At 34.5% G+C, this 27179-nt stretch overlaps 1 protein-coding gene across 22 annotated transcripts in view; it reads left to right on the forward strand.

Annotated features, from left to right (window-relative positions):
- CAPRIN1 (cell cycle associated protein 1) overlaps positions 1-27179 on the forward strand; it is a 273536-nt gene that overhangs the window by 65204 nt on the left and 181153 nt on the right. For 10 of the 22 annotated variants that reach the window (XM_068103405.2, XM_068103410.2, XM_068103409.2 and 7 more), the window contains exon 1: positions 1578-1959. The exons of 3 other annotated variants lie outside the window; for them this stretch is intronic. In XM_068103405.2, coding sequence (XP_067959506.2) covers positions 1834-1959 — 126 coding nt within the window. In that variant the 5' untranslated portion in view covers positions 1578-1833. Of the gene's footprint in view, positions 1-1577; positions 1960-27179 lie in introns of those variants that run through there. 9 more of the 22 variants (XM_078783861.1, XM_078783869.1, XM_078783866.1 and 6 more) reach the window with 3 other exon arrangements.

A 27179-nucleotide genomic window follows, 5' to 3' on the forward strand; every position in this document is an offset into this window, starting at 1 on the left:
GCCCACCGGGCACCGCTGCGGCCTCCGTACGACGGGCCCTCCGCGTGCTGGAGACCGGGGACAAACATTTCACTGTGGACATCGGCGGTGCCCCGGATCGTATCTCCGTGGACCGCCTCAAGCCGGCCCACCTCGATCTGGACCACCTCCCGCAAACAGCTCTGCCTCCGCGTCGAGGCCGCCCCCCGGCGGTCAGGCCCCCGGCACCCCCCAGCCCCACCGTCCCGCTACCCCCCAGCCCTGCACGCATCGCCAGGGGGTGTTTCAGCCGGGTCATCCGGCTTCCCCGCAAGCTCACCCTTCAGGTGCGCGGTAATTCTGGGGGGGGGGGGGGGGGGGGGGGCGCGTGTGGCAGGCACAAGGATCAATAATTCCGTGCACGAGTGGGTGGCACGAGCATCCGGCGTGGAACTGAGATACATGCCCCGCCTTTCGACCGATCGGCCACGCCCGGGGGCAAGGCGTGGCCTCGGGATATATATGCGGGCTCTCAGGTCGAGCCCGCCCAGTGCTGATGTGCGAGCTTGTATTAAAGTGCTTTCGTTTGTATCCACGCGTTGTGGCCTACTTTTCTGGCAATCGAGTCGTGTGTGCACAGCACCACAATGTAATACTAATAAGGTCTCCAATGTCCATGAGTCCAGGACTATAGAGAAACGGTCAAGTTGGTGCAGAACCGTTCCGCGTCTTGGAATGGAACACTCCTCGGTGTGAACGGGTCACACACAAACACACACAAACACACACACACACACACACACACACACACACACACACACACACACACACACACACACACACACACACACACACACACACACACACACACACACACACACACTTCATTGGGATGACGTGGTGCATGTTCATTCGGTCTTCGTCGATTCTCCTCCAACGACTACTACTCATGGAGTTATGGGAAACTGGGGGACTGAGGGTGTCAAGTCTCCACGAATGACCGAACAGCATCCATTGCAGGAGTCCCAATCCTTTGTCCACCATCATGTGGCCACGTCCATATTGATTATCTCGAAAAGCAATTAATTTGCGTTTTTATTCATATTTATCTTAATTGTTCAATTAATATTACGTCTGCTTTGGACGAGTCCCGTTCCCTTTTTAAAAGTCCCCCGTGACGTCCATGCTGCGTATGTAATAAATAGATTATCCCGCGATGTCCCTGCTGCGTACGTAATAAATAGATAATCCGTTTCTAGCATTTCTCATGATTAACAAATACGGTACTTTGTTTTCTCGACGTGTTTGTTGTAGTAGTAGTAGTCGTAGTAGTAGTAGTAGTTGTTATTTGTTTGTTTCAGTGTTTTTATTGATAGGATGTTTTTTGTCGTTACGCACCGTTTTGATTACCTCAGGATGCAGGATTTTTATTTGTAATTCTAGTGCAGTAGTAGTTGTTGTTTGTTTGATTCAGTGTTTTATTTGTATATGTATTTTTTGCCGTCACTCACCATTTTGATTTCCTCAGGATATGGGTTTTTATTATTAGTAGTTTAGTAGTTGTTGTTGTTTGTTGATTCGGTGTATTATTGATTAAATATTTTTTTTTTTTTGCTGTCACACAGTTTTGATTTCCTCATGATGCGGGTTTTATTATTATTAGTAGTAGTTGTTGTTGTTATTTGTTTGATTCGGTGTTTTTATTGATATGACGGTTTTTTGTGCCGTCACGCACCGTTTTGTTTCCTCAGGATGCGAGTTTTTATTTATTCATTATAGACGAGAAGAAGACGCATGGGGGCGCTCTGGGAGGGGGCACGGCTCGGCTAGCTACACACGCTTACGCACAATCCCCTCACTCGAAAGCGAACAAGAATGCCTGCTATCACGACGAAAGCGGAGGCGGTTTCTTCAGAAGGCGAGAGCCCGCAGGCTTCTGAGGCCTTCAAGCAGGCTTTGTTGGTGCTGGAGAAAAAAGTGCGAAATCTGGTGAAGCGGCAGGTGCGGACTGCTTAGTACTAGTAGGCCTCGGGCCTGCGAGGCCTTCACTACGTCGAAGCGACCTTTCTTCGTGTTTCTCGCTTTTTATACATTTTATATTCTTCCTATCCGACATGAAGCGTTCCTTCGTTCGACGCTCTTGGCTATGGATGTTCATCGTTGCTGCTGCTTTCGTCTTTGTGTTGCTGCGGCCTGCGGGTCGGTTCATTGTCCGTCCTCGGCCTCGTGTTCCTGACACATCGTACCCTGTACTGTACCGATGTAAGATCGCTCGCTTCATACACTGTACTTGGTGTCAAGGCGTTCTTTGGGTTCCCCGTACTATACTATGGAATTTCGTACTCGGCTGCAGAGGGTTCTTCATTCTAATCTTTCTCTTTCCATAATTATTTTAAGTACAACACACCACACGTGACATTCTTTACAAGTGCAGTTCGTTGTGTTTAGAATGCTTTTTATACATTGCCAAATCGGTTATACTTATACTTATAGATTGCTAAATCAGTTATACATTGCCAAATCGGTTATACTTATAGATTGCTAAATCAGTTATAGATTGCCAAATCGGTTATACTTATACTTATAGATTGCTAAATCAGTTATAGATTGCCAAATCGGTTATACTTATAGATTGCTAAATCAGTTATAGATTGCCAAATCGGTTATACTTGTAGATTGCTAAATCAGTTATAGATTGCCAAATCGGTTATACTTATAGATTGCTAAATCAGTTATAGATTGCCAAATCGGTTATACTTATAGATTGCTAAATCAGTTATAGATTGCCAAATCGGTTATACTTATAGATTGCTAAATCAGTTATAGATTGCCAAATCGGTTATACTTATAGATTGCTAAATCAGTTATACATTGCCAAATCGGTTATACTTATAGATTGCTAAATCAGTTATACATTGCCAAATCGGTTATACATTGCCAAATCGATTATACTTATAGTTATAGATTTCTAAATCAGTTATAGATTGCCAAATCGGTTATACTTATAGATTGCTCAATCAGTTATAGATTGCCAAATCGGTTATACTTATAGATTGCTAAATCAGTTATAGATTGCCAAATCGGTTATACTTATAGATTGCTAAATCGCTTATAGATTGCTAAATCAGTTAGAGATTGCCAAATCGGTTATACTTATAGATTGCTAAATCAGTTATAGATTGCCAAATCGGTTATACTTATAGATTGCTAAATCAGTTATAGATTGCCAAATCGGTTATACTTATAGATTGCTAAATCAGTTATAGATTGCCAAATCGGTTATACTTATAGATTGCTAAATCAGTTATAGATTGCCAAATCGGTTATACTTATAGATTGCTAAATCAGTTATAGATTGCCAAATCGGTTATACTTATAGATTGCTAAATCAGTTATAGATTGCCAAATCGGTTATACTTATAGATTGCTAAATCAGTTATACATTGCCAAATCGGTTATACATTGCCAAATTGATTATACTTATAGATTTCTAAATCAGTTATAGATTGCCAAATCGGTTATACTTATAGATTGCTAAATCAGTTATAGATTGCCAAATCGGTTATACTTATAGATTGCTAAATCAGTTATGGATTGCTAAATCGGTTATACTTATAGATTGCTAAATCAGTTATAGATTGCTAAATCAGTTATAGATTGCCAAATCGGTTATACTTATAGATTGCTAAATCAGTTATGGATTGCCAAATCGGTTATACTTATAGATTGCTAAATCAGTTATAGATTGCCAAATCGGTTATACTTATAGATTGCTAAATCAGTTATAGATTGCCAAATCAGTTATACTTATAGATTGCTAAATCAGTTATAGATTGCCAAATCGGTTATACTTATAGACTGCTAAATCGGTTATACTTATAGATTGCTAAATCGGTTATAGATTGCTAAATCGGTTATAGATTGCTAAATCGGTTATACTTATAGATTGCCAAATCGGTTATAGATTGCTAAATCGGTTATACTTATAGATTGCTAAATCAGTTATAGATTGCCAAATCGGTTATACTTATAGATTGCTAAATCGGTTATACTTATAGATTGCTAAATCGGTTATAGATTGCCAAATCGGTTATACTTATAGATTGCTAAATCAGTTATAGATTGCCAAATCGGTTATACTTATAGATTGCTAAATCGCTTATAGATTGCTAAATCAGTTATAGATTGCCAAATCGGTTATACTTATAGATTGCTAAATCAGTTATAGATTGCCAAATCGGTTATACTTATAGATTTCTAAATCAGTTATAGATTGCCAAATCGGTTATACTTATAGATTGCTAAATCAGTTATAGATTGCCAAATCGGTTATACTTATAGATTGCTAAATCAGTTATAGATTGCCAAATCGGTTATACTTATAGATTGCTAAATCGCTTATAGATTGCTAAATCAGTTATAGATTGCCAAATCGGTTATACTTATAGATTGCTAAATCAGTTATGGATTGCCAAATCGGTTATACTTATAGATTGCTAAATCAGTTATAGATTGCCAAATCGGTTATACTTATAGATTGCTAAATCAGTTATAGATTGCCAAATCGGTTATACTAAAAGATTGCTAAATCAGTTATAGATTGCCAAATCGGTTATACTTATAGATTGCTAAATCAGTTATAGATTGCCAAATCGGTTATACTTATAGATTGCTAAATCAGTTATACATTGCCAAATCGGTTATACATTGCCAAATTGATTATACTTATAGATTTCTAAATCAGTTATAGATTGCCAAATCGGTTATACTTATAGATTGCTAAATCAGTTATAGATTGCCAAATCGGTTATACTTATAGATTGCTAAATCAGTTATGGATTGCTAAATCGGTTATACTTATAGATTGCTAAATCAGTTATAGATTGCTAAATCAGTTATAGATTGCCAAATCGGTTATACTTATAGATTGCTAAATCAGTTATAGATTGCCAAATCGGTTATACTTGTAGATTGCTAAATCAGTTATAGATTGCCAAATCGGTTATACTTATAGATTGCTAAATCAGTTATAGATTGCCAAATCGGTTATACTTATAGATTGCTAAATCAGTTATAGATTGCCAAATCGGTTATACTTATAGATTGCTAAATCAGTTATAGATTGCCAAATCGGTTATACTTATAGATTGCTAAATCAGTTATACATTGCCAAATCGGTTATACTTATAGATTGCTAAATCAGTTATACATTGCCAAATCGGTTATACATTGCCAAATCGATTATACTTATAGTTATAGATTTCTAAATCAGTTATAGATTGCCAAATCGGTTATACTTATAGATTGCTCAATCAGTTATAGATTGCCAAATCGGTTATACTTATAGATTGCTAAATCAGTTATAGATTGCCAAATCGGTTATACTTATAGATTGCTAAATCGCTTATAGATTGCTAAATCAGTTAGAGATTGCCAAATCGGTTATACTTATAGATTGCTAAATCAGTTATAGATTGCCAAATCGGTTATACTTATAGATTGCTAAATCAGTTATAGATTGCCAAATCGGTTATACTTATAGATTGCTAAATCAGTTATAGATTGCCAAATCGGTTATACTTATAGATTGCTAAATCAGTTATAGATTGCCAAATCGGTTATACTTATAGATTGCTAAATCAGTTATAGATTGCCAAATCGGTTATACTTATAGATTGCTAAATCAGTTATAGATTGCCAAATCGGTTATACTTATAGATTGCTAAATCAGTTATACATTGCCAAATCGGTTATACATTGCCAAATTGATTATACTTATAGATTTCTAAATCAGTTATAGATTGCCAAATCGGTTATACTTATAGATTGCTAAATCAGTTATAGATTGCCAAATCGGTTATACTTATAGATTGCTAAATCAGTTATGGATTGCTAAATCGGTTATACTTATAGATTGCTAAATCAGTTATAGATTGCTAAATCAGTTATAGATTGCCAAATCGGTTATACTTATAGATTGCTAAATCAGTTATGGATTGCCAAATCGGTTATACTTATAGATTGCTAAATCAGTTATAGATTGCCAAATCGGTTATACTTATAGATTGCTAAATCAGTTATAGATTGCCAAATCAGTTATACTTATAGATTGCTAAATCAGTTATAGACTGCTAAATCGGTTATACTTATAGATTGCTAAATCGGTTATAGATTGCTAAATCGGTTATAGATTGCTAAATCGGTTATACTTATAGATTGCCAAATCGGTTATAGATTGCTAAATCGGTTATACTTATAGATTGCTAAATCAGTTATAGATTGCCAAATCGGTTATACTTATAGATTGCTAAATCGGTTATACTTATAGATTGCTAAATCGGTTATAGATTGCCAAATCGGTTATACTTATAGATTGCTAAATCAGTTATAGATTGCCAAATCGGTTATACTTATAGATTGCTAAATCGCTTATAGATTGCTAAATCAGTTATAGATTGCCAAATCGGTTATACTTATAGATTGCTAAATCAGTTATAGATTGCCAAATCGGTTATACTTATAGATTTCTAAATCAGTTATAGATTGCCAAATCGGTTATACTTATAGATTGCTAAATCAGTTATAGATTGCCAAATCGGTTATACTTATAGATTGCTAAATCAGTTATAGATTGCCAAATCGGTTATACTTATAGATTGCTAAATCGCTTATAGATTGCTAAATCAGTTATAGATTGCCAAATCGGTTATACTTATAGATTGCTAAATCAGTTATGGATTGCCAAATCGGTTATACTTATAGATTGCTAAATCAGTTATAGATTGCCAAATCGGTTATACTTATAGATTGCTAAATCAGTTATAGATTGCCAAATCGGTTATACTAAAAGATTGCTAAATCAGTTATAGATTGCCAAATCGGTTATACTTATAGATTGCTAAATCAGTTATAGATTGCCAAATCGGTTATACTTATAGATTGCTAAATCAGTTATACATTGCCAAATCGGTTATACATTGCCAAATTGATTATACTTATAGATTTCTAAATCAGTTATAGATTGCCAAATCGGTTATACTTATAGATTGCTAAATCAGTTATAGATTGCCAAATCGGTTATACTTATAGATTGCTAAATCAGTTATGGATTGCTAAATCGGTTATACTTATAGATTGCTAAATCAGTTATAGATTGCTAAATCAGTTATAGATTGCCAAATCGGTTATACTTATAGATTGCTAAATCAGTTATAGATTGCCAAATCGGTTATACTTATAGATTGCTAAATCAGTTATACATTGCCAAATCGGTTATACATTGCCAAATTGATTAAACTTATAGATTTCTAAATCAGTTACAGATTGCCAAATCGGTTATACTTATAGATTGCGAAATCGCTTATAGATTGCTAAATCAGTTATAGATTGCCAAATCGGTTATACTTATAGATTGCTAAATCAGTTATAGATTGCCAAATCGGTTATACTTATAGATTGCTAAATCGCTTATAGATTGCTAAATCAGTTATAGATTGCCAAATCGGTTATACTTATAGATTGCTAAATCAGTTATGGATTGCCAAATCGGTTATACTTATAGATTGCTAAATCAGTTATAGATTGCCAAATCGGTTATACTTATAGATTGCTAAATCAGTTATAGATTGCCAAATCGGTTATACTTATAGATTGCTAAATCAGTTATAGATTGCCAAATCGGTTATACTTATAGATTGCTAAATCAGTTATAGATTGCCAAATCGGTTATACTTATAGATTGCTAAATCAGTTATACATTGCCAAATCGGTTATACATTGCCAAATTGATTATACTTATAGATTTCTAAATCAGTTATAGATTGCCAAATCGGTTATACTTATAGATTGCTAAATCAGTTATAGATTGCCAAATCGGTTATACTTATAGATTGCTAAATCAGTTATGGATTGCTAAATCGGTTATACTTATAGATTGCTAAATCAGTTATAGATTGCTAAATCAGTTATAGATTGCCAAATCGGTTATACTTATAGATTGCTAAATCAGTTATAGATTGCCAAATCGGTTATACTTATAGATTGCTAAATCAGTTATACATTGCCAAATCGGTTATACATTGCCAAATTGATTATACTTATAGATTTCTAAATCAGTTATAGATTGCCAAATCGGTTATACTTATAGATTGCTAAATCAGTTATAGATTGCCAAATCGGTTATACTTATAGATTGCTAAATCAGTTATGGATTGCTAAATCGGTTATACTTATAGATTGCTAAATCAGTTATAGATTGCTAAATCAGTTATAGATTGCCAAATCGGTTATACTTATAGATTGCTAAATCAGTTATGGATTGCCAAATCGGTTATACTTATAGATTGCTAAATCAGTTATAGATTGCCAAATCGGTTATACTTATAGATTGCGAAATCAGTTATAGATTGCCAAATCAGTTATACTTATAGATTGCCAAATCAGTTATAGATTGCCAAATCGGTTATACTTATAGACTGCTAAATCGGTTATACTTATAGATTGCTAAATCGGTTATAGATTGCTAAATCGGTTATAGATTGCTAAATCGGTTATACTTATAGATTGCCAAATCGGTTATAGATTGCTAAATCGGTTATACTTATAGATTGCTAAATCAGTTATAGATTGCCAAATCGGTTATACTTATAGATTGCTAAATCGGTTATACTTATAGATTGCTAAATCGGTTATAGATTGCCAAATCGGTTATACTTATAGATTGCTAAATCAGTTATAGATTGCCAAATCGGTTATACTTATAGATTGCTAAATCAGTTATAGATTGCCAAATCGGTTATACTAATAGATTGCTAAATCAGTTATAGATTGCCAAATCGGTTATACTTATAGATTGCTAAATCAGTTATAGATTGCCAAATCGGTTATACTTATAGATTGCTAAATCAGTTATAGATTGCCAAATCGGTTATACTTATAGATTGCTAAATCAGTTATACATTGCCAAATCAGTTATACTTATAGATTGCTAAATTGCTTATAGATTGCTAAATCAGTTATAGATTGCCAAATCGGTTATACTTATAGATTGCTAAATCAGTTATAGATTGCCAAATCGGTTATACTTATAGATTGCTAAATCAGTTATAGATTGCCAAATCGGTTATACTTATAGATTGCTAAATCAGTTATAGATTGCCAAATCGGTTATACTTATAGATTGCTAAATCAGTTATACATTGCCAAATCGGTTATACATTGCCAAATTGATTATACTTATAGATTTCTAAATCAGTTATAGATTGCCAAATCGGTTATACTTATAGATTGCTAAATCAGTTATAGATTGCCAAATCGGTTATACTTATAGATTGCTAAATCAGTTATGGATTGCTAAATCGGTTATACTTATAGATTGCTAAATCAGTTATAGATTGCCAAATCGGTTATACTTATAGATTGCTAAATCAGTTATAGATTGCCAAATCGGTTATACTTATAGATTGCTAAATCGCTTATAGATTGCTAAATCAGTTATAGATTGCCAAATCGGTTATACTTATAGATTGCTAAATCAGTTATAGATTGCCAAATCGGTTATACTTATAGATTGCTAAATCAGTTATAGATTGCCAAATCGGTTATACTTATAGATTGCTAAATCAGTTATAGATTGCCAAATCGGTTATACTTATAGATTGCTAAATCAGTTATACATTGCCAAATCGGTTATACATTGCCAAATTGATTATACTTATAGATTTCTAAATCAGTTATAGATTGCCAAATCGGTTATACTTATAGATTGCTAAATCAGTTATAGATTGCCAAATCGGTTATACTTATCGATTGCTAAATCAGTTATGGATTGCTAAATCGGTTATACTTATAGATTGCTAAATCAGTTATAGATTGCTAAATCAGTTATAGATTGCCAAATCGGTGATACTTATAGATTGCTAAATCAGTTATAGATTGCCAAATCGGTTATACTTATAGATTGCTAAATCAGTTATACATTGCCAAATCGGTTATACAATGCCAAATTGATTATACTTATAGATTTCTAAATCAGTTATAGATTGCCAAATCGGTTATACTTATAGATTGCTAAATCAGTTATAGATTGCCAAATCGGTTATACTTATAGATTGCTAAATCAGTTATGGATTGCTAAATCGGTTATACTTATAGATTGCTAAATCAGTTATGGATCTCGCGAGATCTTGGAGACGGCGGCAGGGATTTTCGAAGCTCCACACGGTCTCTACGTTTTTCGAAGTTAAGTCTGTTCACAATTGTATTTTGTCGAAACTGTATTTATCTTTCGGCGTGTGAAGTTATTGTGTGCAACTTTGGTTGTTTCTCGGTGTTTATCTTTCATAAATTGATCGTCTGTTTGCCGTGTCGCGAGCAAGGCCTTGTACAGTGTGCACTGTACAACCTTGAGGCTTTGTTTTTCTCTCAGTGGTCCGTCGTTTGTGATCCAATAACTTTCGTTCTCTGTATTCCCAGTCTTTTCACCCATAGCCTACTTCCTTGTGTAAATCTCAACTCAAAAAAAAACAAAAAAAAAAACAACATTTCCTTCTCTGTTCTCATTCGTTTATTCATTCTTATTCGTTCGTTCGTTCTTCGACCACGTGTTTCTCCCCCATTTCCCCAGATAGTTTTCACTCATTAACCTTCAATGTTTACACTTTCCCCTCAAGTTATGTATTCCGTCATATTTTATAACACCTTTTTCTTCTTCTTCTTTAAAAGGCTGCTTTCGACTTGCTCACCAAATCAATTCATCCCAAAAAAAATATCCATCTCCTATAGTGCCTTTGTTCTACATTCCCTAAACTCTCCTGCACTCCATCCTCCATCCAGCGTCCTTAAACGTATTTTTAACTCGAAGGTCACAAGAAACTCATTTTGCAATAAATGTTCGTTTCCCATAAATCGTACACTTTCAAAAATCCAATCTCACCCCTCCCCTCCAAATCTTCCCCATAACCCCTCCCCTCCAAATCTTCCCCATCACCCCTCCCCTCCAAATCTTCCCCATCAACCATCCCTTTCAAATCTCCCCCCTTGCCCCCTCCCTCCTAAACTACTCCCTCACCCCTCCCCGCCAAGACGCCCCCTCGCCCCTCCCCTCCTAGACTCCTGCCTCACCCCTCCCCTCCAAATCTCCCCCATATCCCATCCCTTTCAAATCCCTCCCCTTGTCCCTTCCCTCCCAAACTCCCCCCTCACCCCTCCCCTTCAAATCTCCCCACCCTCATTGCTTCTCAATTTCCCCCCGCTCACTCCCCCTCCTCAAAGCGTCCTCCCCGCTTCTTCCCCCTTCAAACTCTCACCTCCATCTCCCCCAACCTTCTGCCTCGCTCTTCCCCCTCCTCAAATAACACCTCATTGTGGCTCACCCAATCACCATCAAACCTTTTGTCCACCCCATCCTTCCCTTTCTCCGAGCTATTCTGAAATCTCTGACACACCTTCAACAGCTCTCCCTACCTCTTCCACCTCTTCCACATCTTACCCTACCCCTCCTCCCCCCTGTTCTGTATCTGATGCTCCCCCTTCCTCTTCATTAACGGTATGGACCTCAAACATCCGGGGCCTTCGTTCAAACTTAACTGATCTCTCCATACAGGTTGCTTCTGTCAAACCAGACGTGATCTGCTTAACAGAAACTTTCCTCCTTTATGATGTCTCTGATTCCATAGTATCTCTCCCGGGCTACTCCCTCCTCCGGTATGATAGACCTGAGCCTCGTCCTGGAGGCGGGGTTGCTATCTTTATCAAAAACTCTCTTCCTCACTCGCCCTGCACTGCACTCTCTCCACCTCACCCCCAGGAATACCTCTGGCTACGGCTTCCCCTTCGCTCCCACCTCTTGTTCATATGTGTGTTGTACCGTCCACCAAACAGTGATGACTCCATCTACATCTCGCTGTCTGATGATATGGACCAACTTCTATCTACTCATCCCAACTCTCTCTTCCTCATATGTGGTGATTTCAACTGTCATCATGCCAGTTGGCTGGGTGTGGGTACCTCTCTCACCAGCCATGGCTCCTCAGCAAAGGACTTCTGCGACTCACTGGGACTGACACAATCTGTCAATTTCCCGACCCGGATCTCAGTCAACGGAACATCTTCTCTTCTGGACTTGGTTATGACTAACTTCCCTGAAAATGTCTGCTGCTCTTCTTCTGCTCCGATCGGATCATCTGATCATGTCCTTGTTAAAGTGGACATCTCTCTGACCATCCTCAGGGAGCCTGCTCAGCGTCGACGAGTCTGGCATTTCACTCAGGCCAACTGGCACGGTCTTCAAGCAGCCATCAATCATCTGGACTGGTCTCCCATCTCTACCACCTCTGACATCAACTCATCCTGGGAATTCTTCCAAAGTAAATTGCTCTCTCTCATGCACAGATTTATCCCATCTCGTCTTCAGTTGTCATACCCTTCCTCCCGTCCATGGTACACGGAATCTTGTGGTGAGGCTGTTGCCCAGAAACAACTTGCCTTCGTCTCCTGGAAAGCAAATCCAACGGAAGGAAATCTCATTTCCTTTCACAAAGCCCGAAACAAGTGTGTGTCCACCCTCAGGAGAGCCAGGAAACAATATCTCTCCGTTCTCAAGACCGAACTCTCTTATCTGTCTCCCTCTTCCAAATCCTGGTGGCGTCTGGTCAAATCCGTTTCTGGTGTTTGTTCCCCCTCCATCCCCTCCCTTACCTCAAACGGCTACACAGCTGACTCCGCACGTGAAAAAGCTGAATGCCTCAACTCTGTGTTTGCCTCTAAATCTTGTGTCCCAAACCCATCCCTCTCTGTACCCACCATACCCAGTCGTACCCTGCTGCTCCTGGACTCCGTGTCCTTTCCTCCTGACAAGGTGGAAAAGTTTCTGTCAACCCTCGACTCTGATTCTGCAACTGGACCCGACGGCATCAGCCCACGGGTCCTAAAATCCTGCTCTGCTGCTCTATCTCACCCTCTCTCTGTTCTCTTCACCCTCTCTTTTGCTCAAGGTCAACTGCCATCTGCTTGGAAATCAGCCAACATCACCGCTTTGCACAAAAAAGGTGCAAAAACAGATCCTAGCAACTACAGACCAATCAGCCTTCTCCCAATTATCAGCAAAGTCATGGAATCCATCATTGCTTCTGATATGAAATCTTTCCTCTTCTCCAATGGCTTGATCTCTGATCATCAATTTGGTTTCAGACCAGGTCACTCTACTCTGGACATGCTGCTTCTGCTGTCTCAACAATGGATGGAGGTCCTCAATGCCAAACAGGAAATTAGAGCTGTCTCCCTCGACATATCACGTGCCTTCGACACGGTCTGGCACCCCGCTCTGCTCACCAAACTCTCCTCCTTTGGTATCCATGGAAATCTCCACGCATGGCTCGCGGACTTCCTCTCTAGTCGTCGTCAACGTGTGGCCCTGAATGGGTTTCTCTCATCTCCTCTTCCTGTTCAGGCTGGAGTTCCCCAAGGCAGTGTTCTGGGCCCCGTGCTTTTTCTGGTCTTCATCAATGATCTCTCTGACTCTCTCGAAAATCCTCTCTATCTCTTTGCTGATGACTCCACTCTCTGCCGCTCCATTCCTCTTCCCTCAGATCGGCAGTCTGCTGCCTCCTCACTCTCTGAAGACCTGGACAAAATCACAGACTGGTCAAACAAGTGGAACATGTCTTTCAATCCTGACAAATCTCACACTCTTACTATGTCTCTCCGAAAAGATCGACTGGACAACCCTCCCATCTACTTTCTCAACAATCCTCTCCAAGAAGTTCTGTCGCTCAAGATTTTGGGTCTCACTATCTGCCATGATCTTTCTTGGGAAAACCACATTTCCAAGCTGGCCTCCAAAGCCAGTCGCCGACTGGGCATCCTCCGTCGTGCGAAGTCCTTCCTCGGCACACCTGAGCTCCTCACCACATACAAGGCTTTCATCCGCAGCTCAATGGAATACTGTTCTCCCCTATGGGCCGGTGCTCCTGCCTCACACCTAGCTCGGCTTCACGCTGTTGAAACCAAAGCTTTCAGAATTATTGGAATCTCCCGCGATGAAGCTATCTCTGAGGGCCTTTCACTCACTCACCGCAGGCAGGTAGGTGGTCTTTCTGTCTTCTACCGACTCCTCTCCGGCCTTGCACCCCCAGCTCTCTCTGTGCTCTGTCCCCCAAATATTCCTACAGGTCGCACAAGATCTGCCAGCAACCCTCTGATGGTTAAACTGCCGAAATCTCGGCTCTCCGCTCACCTTCACTCTTTCATTCCTCTTTTCTCCCGCCTCTGGAACAAACTCCCTCACTCCCTTCAATCCCACTCCTCCCTCCAGGTCTTTAAAACAGCTGTTCACCACCATCTCTTATCTTCCCCCATCCAAAACCTTGATCTTTTCTACCCCCGCTAATTCACCCCAGATCCACCTTGTTTGAAATTCCAACTTCTTTCCTGGAAGTCCTGGCAGTGTCCATATGTTTTATACCTCTCCCACTGCCCCCTTCCCACGCCCCCCCCCCCCCCAAAGCCCTCGCCCTCTCTCAGATCTCTCGATGTCTCCATGTCTCTCGGTCCCTGCTCTCAAATGTTGTGTTTGTGTCCTTCCCCCTCTCTCCCCATCTTGTCTACCGCTCCCTATGTTATATGTTTTATGTGTCGGTTTGTCTTTCTGTGTGTTCATGTGATTAATGTTCGCTCTTTCACGAGCCTCGATATTGTATACAAAAAAAAAAAAAAAAAAAAAAAAAAAAAAAAAAAAAAAAAAAAAAAAAAAAAAAAAAATAGATTGCTAAATCAGTTATAGATTGCCAAATCGGTTATACTTATAGATTGCTAAATCAGTTATGGATTGCCAAATCGGTTATACTTATAGATTGCTAAATCAGTTATAGATTGCCAAATCGGTTATACTTATAGATTGCTAAATCAGTTATAGATTGCCAAATCAGTTATACTTATAGATTGCTAAATCAGTTATAGATTGCCAAATTGGTTATACTTATAGACTGCTAAATCGGTTATACTTATAGATTGCTAAATCGGTTATAGATTGCTAAATCGGTTATACTTATAGATTGCCAAATCGGTTATAGATTGCTAAATCGGTTATACTTATAGATTGCTAAATCAGTTATAGATTGCCAAATCGGTTATACTTATAGATTGCTAAATCGGTTATACTTATAGATTGCTAAATCGGTTATAGATTGCCAAATCGGTTATACTTACAGATTGCTAAATCAGTTATAGATTGCCAAATCGGTTATACTTATAGATTGCTAAATCGCTTATAGATTGCTAAATCGCTTATAGATTGCTAAATCAGTTATAGATTGCCAAATCGGTTATACTTATAGATTGCTAAATCAGTTATAGATTGCCAAATCGGTTATACTTATAGATTGCTAAATCAGTTATAGATTGCCAAATCGGTTATACTTATAGATTGCTAAATCAGTTATAGATTGCCAAATCGGTTATACTTATAGATTGCTAAATCAGTTATAGATTGCCAAATCGGTTATACTTATAGATTGCTAAATCAGTTATAGATTGCCAAATCGGTTATACTTATAGATTGCTAAATCAGTTATAGATTGCCAAATCGGTTATACTTATAGATTGCTAAATCGCTTATAGATTGCTAAATCAGTTATAGATTGCCAAATCGGTTATACTTATAGATTGCTAAATCAGTTATGGATTGCCAAATCGGTTATACTTATAGATTGCTAAATCAGTTATAGATTGCCAAATCGGTTATACTTATAGATTGCTAAATCAGTTATAGATTGCCAAATCGGTTATACTTATAGATTGCTAAATCAGTTATAGATTGCCAAATCGGTTATACTTATAGATTGCTAAATCAGTTCTAGATTGCCAAATCAGTTATACTTATAGATTGCTAAATCAGTTATAGATTGCCAAATCGGTTATACTTATAGATTGCTAAATCGCTTATAGATTGCTAAATCAGTTATAGATTGCCAAATCGGTTATACTTATAGATTGCTAAATCAGTTATAGATTGCCAAATCGGTTATACTTATAGATTGCTAAATCAGTTATAGATTGCCAAATCGGTTATACTTATAGATTGCTAAATCAGTTATACATTGCCAAATCGGTTATACATTGCCAAATCGATTATATACTTATAGATTTCTAAATCAGTTATAGATTGCCAAATCGGTTATACTTATAGATTGCTAAATCAGTTATAGATTGCCAAATCGGTTATACTTATAGATTGCTAAATCAGTTATAGATTGCCAAATCGGTTATACTTATAGATTGCTAAATCACTTATAGATTGCTAAATCAGTTATAGATTGCCAAATCGGTTATAATTATAGATTGCTAAATCAGTTATAGATTGCCAAATCGGTTATACTTATAGATTGCTAAATCAGTTATAGATTGCCAAATCGGTTATACTTATAGATTGCTAAATCAGTTATAGATTGCCAAATCGGTTATACTTATAGATTGCTAAATCAGTTATGGATTGCTAAATCGGTTATACTTATAGATTGCTAAATCAGTTATAGATTGCTAAATCAGTTATGGATTGCCAAATCGGTTATACTTATAGATTGCTAAATCAGTTATAGATTGCCAAATCGGTTATACTTATAGATTGCTAAATCGGTTATACTTATAGATTGCTAAATCGGTTATAGATTGCTAAATCGGTCATACTTATAGATTGCCAAATCGGTTCTTGATTGCTAAATCGGTTATACTTATAGATTGCTAAATCAGTTATAGATTGCCAAATCGGTTATACTTATAGATTGCTAAATCGGTTATACTTATAGATTGCTAAATCGGTTATACTTATAGATTGCCAAATCGGTTATAGATTGCTAAATCGGTTATACTTATAGATTGCCAAATCGGTTATAGATTGCTAAATCGGTTATACTTATAGATTGCCAAATCGGTTATAGATTGCCAAATCGGTTATACTTATAGATTGCTAAATCAGTTATAGATTGCTAAATCAGTTATAGATTGCCAAATCGGTTATACTTATAGATTGCTAAATCAGTTATAGATTGCTAAATCTGTTATAGATTGCCAAATCGGTTATACCTACAGATTGCTAAATCAGTTATAGATTGCTAAATCAGTTATAGATTGCTAAATCAGTTATAGATTGCTAAATCTGTTATAGATTGCCAAATCGGTTGTACATTGCCAAATCGGTTATACTGATAGATTGCTAAATCAGTTATAGATTGCCAAATCGGTTATACTTATAGATTGCTAAATCAGTTATAGATTGCCAAATCGGTTATACTTATAGATTGCTAAATCAGTTATAGATTGCTAAATCAGTTATAGATTGCCAAATCGGTTATAGATTGCCAAATCGGTTATACTTATAGATTGCTAAATCAGTTATAGATTGCCAAATCGGTTATACTTATAGATTGCTAAATCAGTTATAGATTGCCAAATCGGTTATACTTATAGATTGCTAAATCAGTTATAGATTGCCAAATCGGTTATACTTATAGATTGCTAAATCAGTTATAGATTGCCAAATCGGTTATACTTATAGATTGCTAAATCGCTTATAGATTGCTAAATCAGTTATAGATTGCCAAATCGGTTATACTTATAGATTGCTAAATCAGTTATGGATTGCCAAATCGGTTATACTTATAGATTGCTAAATCAGTTATAGATTGCCAAATCGGTTATACTTATAGATTGCTAAATCAGTTATAGATTGCCAAATCGGTTATACTTATAGATTGCTAAATCAGTTATAGATTGCCAAATCGGTTATACTTATAGATTGCTAAATCAGTTATAGATTGCCAAATCAGTTATACTTATAGATTGCTAAATCAGTTATAGATTGCCAAATCGGTTATACTTATAGATTGCTAAATCGCTTATAGATTGCTAAATCAGTTATAGATTGCCAAATCGGTTATACTTATAGATTGCTAAATCAGTTATAGATTGCCAAATCGGTTATACTTATAGATTGCTAAATCAGTTATAGATTGCCAAATCGGTTATACTTATAGATTGCTAAATCAGTTATACATTGCCAAATCGGTTATACATTGCCAAATCGATTATATACTTATAGATTTCTAAATCAGTTATAGATTGCCAAATCGGTTATACTTATAGATTGCTAAATCAGTTATAGATTGCCAAATCGGTTATACTTATAGATTGCTAAATCAGTTATAGATTGCCAAATCGGTTATACTTATAGATTGCTAAATCACTTATAGATTGCTAAATCAGTTATAGATTGCCAAATCGGTTATACTTATAGATTGCTAAATCAGTTATAGATTGCCAAATCGGTTATACTTATAGATTGCTAAATCAGTTATAGATTGCCAAATTGGTTATACTTATAGATTGCTAAATCAGTTATAGATTGCCAAATCGGTTATACTTATAGATTGCTAAATCAGTTATGGATTGCTAAATCGGTTATACTTATAGATTGCTAAATCAGTTATAGATTGCTAAATCAGTTATGGATTGCCAAATCGGTTATACTTATAGATTGCTAAATCAGTTATAGATTGCCAAATCGGTTATACTTATAGATTGCTAAATCGGTTATACTTATAGATTGCTAAATCGGTTATAGATTGCTAAATCGGTCATACTTATAGATTGCCAAATCGGTTCTTGATTGCTAAATCGGTTATACTTATAGATTGCTAAATCAGTTATAGATTGCCAAATCGGTTATACTTATAGATTGCTAAATCGGTTATACTTATAGATTGCTAAATCGGTTATACTTATAGATTGCCAAATCGGTTATAGATTGCTAAATCGGTTATACTTATAGATTGCCAAATCGGTTATAGATTGCTAAATCGGTTATACTTATAGATTGCCAAATCGGTTATAGATTGCCAAATCGGTTATACTTATAGATTGCTAAATCAGTTATAGATTGCTAAATCAGTTATAGATTGCCAAATCGGTTATACTTATAGATTGTTAAATCAGTTATAGATTGCTAAATCTGTTATAGATTGCCAAATCGGTTATACCTACAGATTGCTAAATCAGTTATAGATTGCTAAATCAGTTATAGATTGCTAAATCAGTTATAGATTGCTAAATCTGTTATAGATTGCCAAATCGGTTGTACATTGCCAAATCGGTTATACTGATAGATTGCTAAATCAGTTATAGATTGCCAAATCGGTTATACTTATAGATTGCTAAATCAGTTATAGATTGCCAAATCGGTTATACTTATAGATTGCTAAATCAGTTATAGATTGCTAAATCAGTTATAGATTGCCAAATCGGTTATAGATTGCCAAATCGGTTATACTTATAGATTGCTAAATCAGTTATAGATTGCTAAATCAGTTATAGATTGCCAAATCGGTTATACTTATAGATTGCTAAATCAGTTATACATTGCCAAATCGGTTATACTTATAGATTGCTAAATCAGTTATAGTTTGCTAAATCTGTTCTAGATTGCCAAATCGGTTATACTTATAGATTGCTAAATCAGTTATAGATTGCTAAATCAGTTATAGATTGCTAAATCTGTTATAGATTGCCAAATCGGTTATACTTATAGATTGCTAAATCAGTTATAGATTGCTAAATCAGTTATATATTGCTAAATCAGTTATAGATTGCTAAATCAGTTAGATTGCTAAATCAGTTATAGATTGCTAAATCAGTTATAGATTGCTAAATCTGTTATAGATTGCCAAATCGGTTATACTTATAGATTGCTAAATCAGTTATAGATTGCTAAATCAGTTATAGATTGCTAAATCAGTTATAGATTGCTAAATCAGTTAGAGATTGCTAAATCTGATATAGATTGCCAAATCGGTTATACTTATAGATTGCTAAATCAGTTATAGATTGCCAAATCGGTTTTAGATTGCTAAATCGGTTATACTTATAGATTGCTAAATCAGTTATAGATTGCCAAATCGGTTATACTTATAGATTGCTAAATCAGTTATACATTGCCAAATCGGTTATACTTATAGATTGCTAAATCAGTTATAGATTGCCAAATCGGTTATACTTATAGATTGCTAAATCAGTTATAGATTGCCAAATCGGTTATACTTATAGATTGCTAAATCAGTTATAGATTTCCAAATCGGTTATACTAAAAGATTGGTAAATCAGTTATACATTGCCAAATCGGTTATACTTATAGATTGCTAAATCAGTTATAGATTGCTAAATCAGTTATAGATTGCTAAATCTGTTATAGATTGCCAAATTGGTTATACTTATAGATTGCTAAATCAGTTATAGATTGCCAAATCGGTTATACTTATAGATTGCTAAATCAGTTATAGATTACTAAATCAGTTATAGATTGCTAAATCAGTTAGAGATTGCTAAATCTGTTATAGATTGCCAAATCGGTTATACTTTTAGATTGCTAAATCAGTTATAGATTGCCAAATCGGTTATAGATTGCCAAATCGGTTATAGATTGCCAAATCGGTTATAGATTGCCAAATCGGTTATAGATTGCTAAATCGGTTATACTTATAGATTGCTAAATCAGTTATAGATTGCCAAATCGGTTATACTTACAGATTGCTAAATCAGTTATAGATTGCTAAATCAGTTATAGATTGCCAAATCGGTTATACTTATAGATTGCTAAATCAGTTATAGATTGCCAAATCGGTTATACTTATAGATTGCTAAATCAGTTATACATTGCCAAATCGGTTATACATTGCCAAATTGATTATACTTATAGATTTCTAAATCAGTTATGGATTGCCAAATCGGTTATACTTATAGATTGCTAAATCAGTTATAGATTGCCAAATCGGTTATACTTATAGATTGCTAAATCAGTTATGGATTGCCAAATCGGTTATACTTATAGATTGCTAAATCAGTTATAGATTGCCAAATCGGTTATACTTATAGATTGCTAAATCAGTTATAGATTGCCAAATCAGTTATACTTATAGATTGCTAAATCAGTTATAGATTGCCAAATCGGTTATACTTATAGATTGCTAAATCGGTTATACTTATTGATTGCTAAATCGGTTATAGATTGCTAAATCGGTTATACTTATAGATTGCCAAATCGGTTATAGATTGCTAAATCGGTTATACTTATAGATTGCTAAATCAGTTATAGATTGCCAAATCGGTTATACTTATAGATTTCTAAATCGGTTATACTTGTAGATTGCTAAATCGGTTATAGATTGCTAAATCGGTTATACTTATAGATTGCCAAATCGGTTATAGATTGCTAAATCGGTTATACTTATAGATTGCTAAATCAGTTATAGATTGCCAAATCGGTTATACTTATAGATTGCTAAATCAGTTATAGATTGCCAAATCGGTTATACTTATAGATTGCTAAATCAGTTATACATTGCCAAATCGGTTATACTTATAGATTGCTAAATCAGTTATAGATTGCCAAATCGGTTATACTTAGATTGCTAAATCAGTTATAGATTGCTAAATCAGTTATAGATTGCTAAATCTGTTATAGATTGCCAAATCGGTTATACATTGCCAAATCGGTTATACTGATAGATTGCTAAATCAGTTATAGATTGCCAAATCGGTTATACTTATAGATTGCTAAATTAGTTATAGATTGCCAAATCGGTTATACTTATAGATTGCTAAATCAGTTATAGATTGCTAAATCAGTTAGAGATTGCTAAATCTGTTATAGATTGCCAAATCGGTTATACTTATAGATTGCTAAATCAGTTATAGATTGCTAAATCAGTTATAGATTGCGAAATCAGTTTTAGATTGCTAAATCTGTTATAGATTGCCAAATCGGTTATACTTATAGATTGCTAAATCAGTTATAGATTGCCAAATCGGTTATAGATTGCTAAATCGGTTATACTTATAGATTGCTAAATCAGTTATAGATTGCCAAATCGGTTATACTTATAGATTGCTAAATCAGTTATACATTGCCAAATCGGTTATACTTATAGATTGCTAAATCAGTTATAGATTGCCAAATCGGTTATACTTATAGATTGCTAAATCAGTTATAGATTGCCAAATCGGTTATACTTATAGATTGCTAAATCAGTTATAGTTTGCTAAATCTGTTATAGATTGCCAAATTGGTTATACTTATAGATTGCTAAATCAGTTATAGATTGCTAAATCTGTTATAGATTGCCAAATCGGTTATACTTATAGATTGCTAAATCAGTTATAGATTGCTAAATCAGTTATAGATTGCTAAATCAGTTATAGATTGCTAAATCACTTATAGATTGCTAAATCAGTTATAGATTGCTAAATCTGTTATAGATTGCCAAATCGGTTATACTTATAGATTGCTAAATCAGTTATAGATTGATAAATCAGTTAGAGATTGCTAAATCTGTTATAGATTGCCAAATCGGTTATACTTATAGATTGCTAAATCAGTTATACATTGCCAAATCGGTTATACTTATATATTGCTAAATCAGTTATAGATTGCCAAATCGGTTATACTTATAGATTGCTAAATCAGTTATACATTGCCAAATCGATTATACTTATAGATTGCTAAATCAGTTATATATTTCCAAATCGGTTATACTTATAGATTGCTAAATCAGTTATACATTGCCAAATCGGTTATACTTATAGATTGCTAAATCAGTTATACATTGCCAAATCGGTTATACTTATAGATTGCTAAATCTGTTATAGATTGCCAAATCGGTTATACTTATAGGTTGCTAAATCAGTTATAGATTGCTAAATCAGTTATAGATTGCTAAATCTGTTATAGATTGCCAAATCGGTTATACTTATAGATTGCTAAATCAGTTATAGATTGCTAAATCAGTTATATATTGCTAAATCAGTTATAGATTGCTAAATCAGTTATAGATTGCTAAATCAGTTCTAGATTGCCAAATCGGTTATACTTATAGATTGCTAAATCAGTTGTAGATTGCCAAATTGGTTATACTTATAGATTGCTAAATCAGTTATAGATTGCCAAATCGGTTATACTTATAGATTGCTAAATCAGTTATAGATTGCCAAATCGATTATACTTATAGATTGCTAAATCAGTTATACATTGCCAAATCGGTTATACATTGTCAAATCGATTATACTTATAGATTTCTAAATCAGTTATAGATTGCCAAATCGGTTATACTTATAGATTGCTAAATCGCTTATAGATTGCTAAATCAGTTATAGATTGCCAAATCGGTTATACTTATAGATTGCTAAATCAGTTATGGATTGCCAAATCGGTTATACTTATAGATTGCTAAATCAGTTATAGATTGCCAAATCGGTTATACTTATAGATTGCTAAATCAGTTATAGATTGCCAAATCGGTTATACTTATAGATTGCTAAATCAGTTATAGATTGCCAAATCGGTTATACTTATAGATTGCTAAATCAGTTATAGATTGCCAAATCGGTTATACTTATAGATTGCTAAATCAGTTATACATTGCCAAATCGGTTATACATTGCCAAATTGATTATACTTATAGATTTCTAAATCAGTTATAGATTGCCAAATCGGTTATACTTATAGATTGCTAAATCAGTTATAGATTGCTAAATCAGTTATAGATTGCCAAATCGGTGATACTTATAGATTGCTAAATCAGTTATAGATTGCCAAATCGGTTATACTTATAGATTGCTAAATCAGTTATAGATTGCCAAATCGGTTATACTTATAGATTGCTAAATCAGTTATGGATTGCTAAATCGGTTATACTTATAGATTGCTAAATCAGTTATAGATTGCTAAATCAGTTATAGATTGCCAAATCGGTTATACTTATAGATTGCTAAATCAGTTATGGATTGCCAAATCGGTTATACTTATAGATTGCTAAATCAGTTATAGATTGCCAAATCGGTTATACTTATAGATTGCTAAATCAGTTATAGATTGCCAAATCAGTTATACTTATAGATTGCTAAATCAGTTATAGATTGCCAAATCGGTTATACTTATAGACTGCTAAATCGGTGATACTTATAGATTGCTAAATCGGTTATAGATTGCTAAATCGGTTATACTTTTAGATTGCCAAATCGGTTATAGATTGCTAAATCGGTTATACTTATAGATTGCTAAATCAGTTATAGATTGCCAAATCGGTTATACTTATAGATTGCTAAATCGGTTATACTTATAGATTGCTAAATCGGTTATAGATTGCCAAATCGGTTATACTTATAGATTGCTAAATCAGTTATAGATTGCCAAATCGGTTATACTTATAGATTGCTAAATCGCTTATAGATTGCTAAATCAGTTATAGATTGCCAAATCGGTTATACTTATAGATTGCTAAATCAGTTATAGATTGCCAAATCGGTTATACTTATAGATTGCTAAATCAGTTATAGATTGCCAAATCGGTTATACTTATAGATTGCTAAATCAGTTATAGATTGCCAAATCGGTTATACTTATAGATTGCTAAATCAGTTATAGATTGCCAAATCGGTTATACTTATAGATTGCTAAATCAGTTATAGATTGCCAAATCGGTTATACTTATAGATTGCTAAATCAGTTATAGATTGCCAAATCGGTTATAGATTGCTAAATCGGTTATACTTATAGATTGCTAAATCAGTTATAGATTGCCAAATCGGTTATACTTATAGATTGCTAAATCAGTTATACATTGCCAAATCGGTTATACTTATAGATTGCTAAATCAGTTATAGATTGCCAAATCGGTTATACTTATAGATTGCTAAATCAGTTATAGATTGCCAAATCGGTTATACTTATAGATTGCTAAATCAGTTATAGATTTCCAAATCGGTTATACTTATAGATTGCTAAATCAGTTATACATTGCCAAATCGGTTATACTTATAGATTGCTAAATCAGTTATAGTTTGCTAAATCTGTTCTAGATTGCCAAATCGGTTATACTTATAGATTGCTAAATCAGTTATAGATTGCTAAATCAGTTATAGATTGCTAAATCTGTTATAGATTGCCAAATCGGTTATACTTATAGATTGCTAAATCAGTTATAGATTGCTAAATCAGTTATATATTGCTAAATCAGTTATAGATTGCTAAATCAGTTAGATTGCTAAATCAGTTATAGATTGCTAAATCAGTTATAGATTGCTAAATCTGTTATAGATTGCCAAATCGGTTATACTTATAGATTGCTAAATCAGTTATAGATTGCTAAATCAGTTATAGATTGCTAAATCAGTTATAGATTGCTAAATCAGTTAGAGATTGCTAAATCTGATATAGATTGCCAAATCGGTTATACTTATAGATTGCTAAATCAGTTATAGATTGCCAAATCGGTTTTAGATTGCTAAATCGGTTATACTTATAGATTGCTAAATCAGTTATAGATTGCCAAATCGGTTATACTTATAGATTGCTAAATCAGTTATACATTGCCAAATCGGTTATACTTATAGATTGCTAAATCAGTTATAGATTGCCAAATCGGTTATACTTATAGATTGCTAAATCAGTTATAGATTGCCAAATCGGTTATACTTATAGATTGCTAAATCAGTTATAGATTTCCAAATCGGTTATACTAAAAGATTGGTAAATCAGTTATACATTGCCAAATCGGTTATACTTATAGATTGCTAAATCAGTTATAGTTTGCTAAATCTGTTATAGATTGCCAAATCGGTTATACTTATAGATTGCTAAATCAGTTATAGATTGCTAAATCAGTTATAGATTGCTAAATCTGTTATAGATTGCCAAATTGGTTATACTTATAGATTGCTAAATCAGTTATAGATTGCCAAATCGGTTATACTTATTGATTGCTAAATCAGTTATAGATTACTAAATCAGTTATAGATTGCTAAATCAGTTAGAGATTGCTAAATCTGTTATAGATTGCCAAATCGGTTATACTTTTAGATTGCTAAATCAGTTATAGATTGCCAAATCGGTTATAGATTGCCAAATCGGTTATAGATTGCCAAATCGGTTATAGATTGCCAAATCGGTTATAGATTGCTAAATCGGTTATACTTATAGATTGCTAAATCAGTTATAGATTGCCAAATCGGTTATACTTACAGATTGCTAAATCAGTTATAGATTGCTAAATCAGTTATAGATTGCCAAATCGGTTATACTTATAGATTGCTAAATCAGTTATAGATTGCCAAATCGGTTATACTTATAGATTGCTAAATCAGTTATACATTGCCAAATCGGTTATACATTGCCAAATTGATTATACTTATAGATTTCTAAATCAGTTATGGATTGCCAAATCGGTTATACTTATAGATTGCTAAATCAGTTATAGATTGCCAAATCGGTTATACTTATAGATTGCTAAATCAGTTATGGATTGCCAAATCGGTTATACTTATAGATTGCTAAATCAGTTATAGATTGCCAAATCGGTTATACTTATAGATTGCTAAATCAGTTATAGATTGCCAAATCAGTTATACTTATAGATTGCTAAATCAGTTATAGATTGCCAAATCGGTTATACTTATAGATTGCTAAATCGGTTATACTTATTGATTGCTAAATCGGTTATAGATTGCTAAATCGGTTATACTTATAGATTGCCAAATCGGTTATAGATTGCTAAATCGGTTATACTTATAGATTGCTAAATCAGTTATAGATTGCCAAATCGGTTATACTTATAGATTTCTAAATCGGTTATACTTGTAGATTGCTAAATCGGTTATAGATTGCTAAATCGGTTATACTTATAGATTGCCAAATCGGTTATAGATTGCTAAATCGGTTATACTTATAGATTGCTAAATCAGTTATAGATTGCCAAATCGGTTATACTTATAGATTGCTAAATCAGTTATAGATTGCCAAATCGGTTATACTTATAGATTGCTAAATCAGTTATACATTGCCAAATCGGTTATACTTATAGATTGCTAAATCAGTTATAGATTGCCAAATCGGTTATACTTAGATTGCTAAATCAGTTATAGATTGCTAAATCAGTTATAGATTGCTAAATCTGTTATAGATTGCCAAATCGGTTATACATTGCCAAATCGGTTATACTGATAGATTGCTAAATCAGTTATAGATTGCCAAATCGGTTGTACTTATAGATTGCTAAATCAGTTATAGATTGCCAAATCGGTTATACTTATAGATTGCTAAATCAGTTATAGATTGCTAAATCAGTTAGAGATTGCTAAATCTGTTATAGATTGCCAAATCGGTTATACTTATAGATTGCTAAATC

The sequence above is a fragment of the Myxine glutinosa genome, chromosome 8 (assembly GCF_964187855.1).
Source record: "Myxine glutinosa chromosome 8, kmMyxGlut1.1, whole genome shotgun sequence".
Lineage (NCBI taxonomy): Eukaryota > Metazoa > Chordata > Myxini > Myxiniformes > Myxinidae > Myxine > Myxine glutinosa.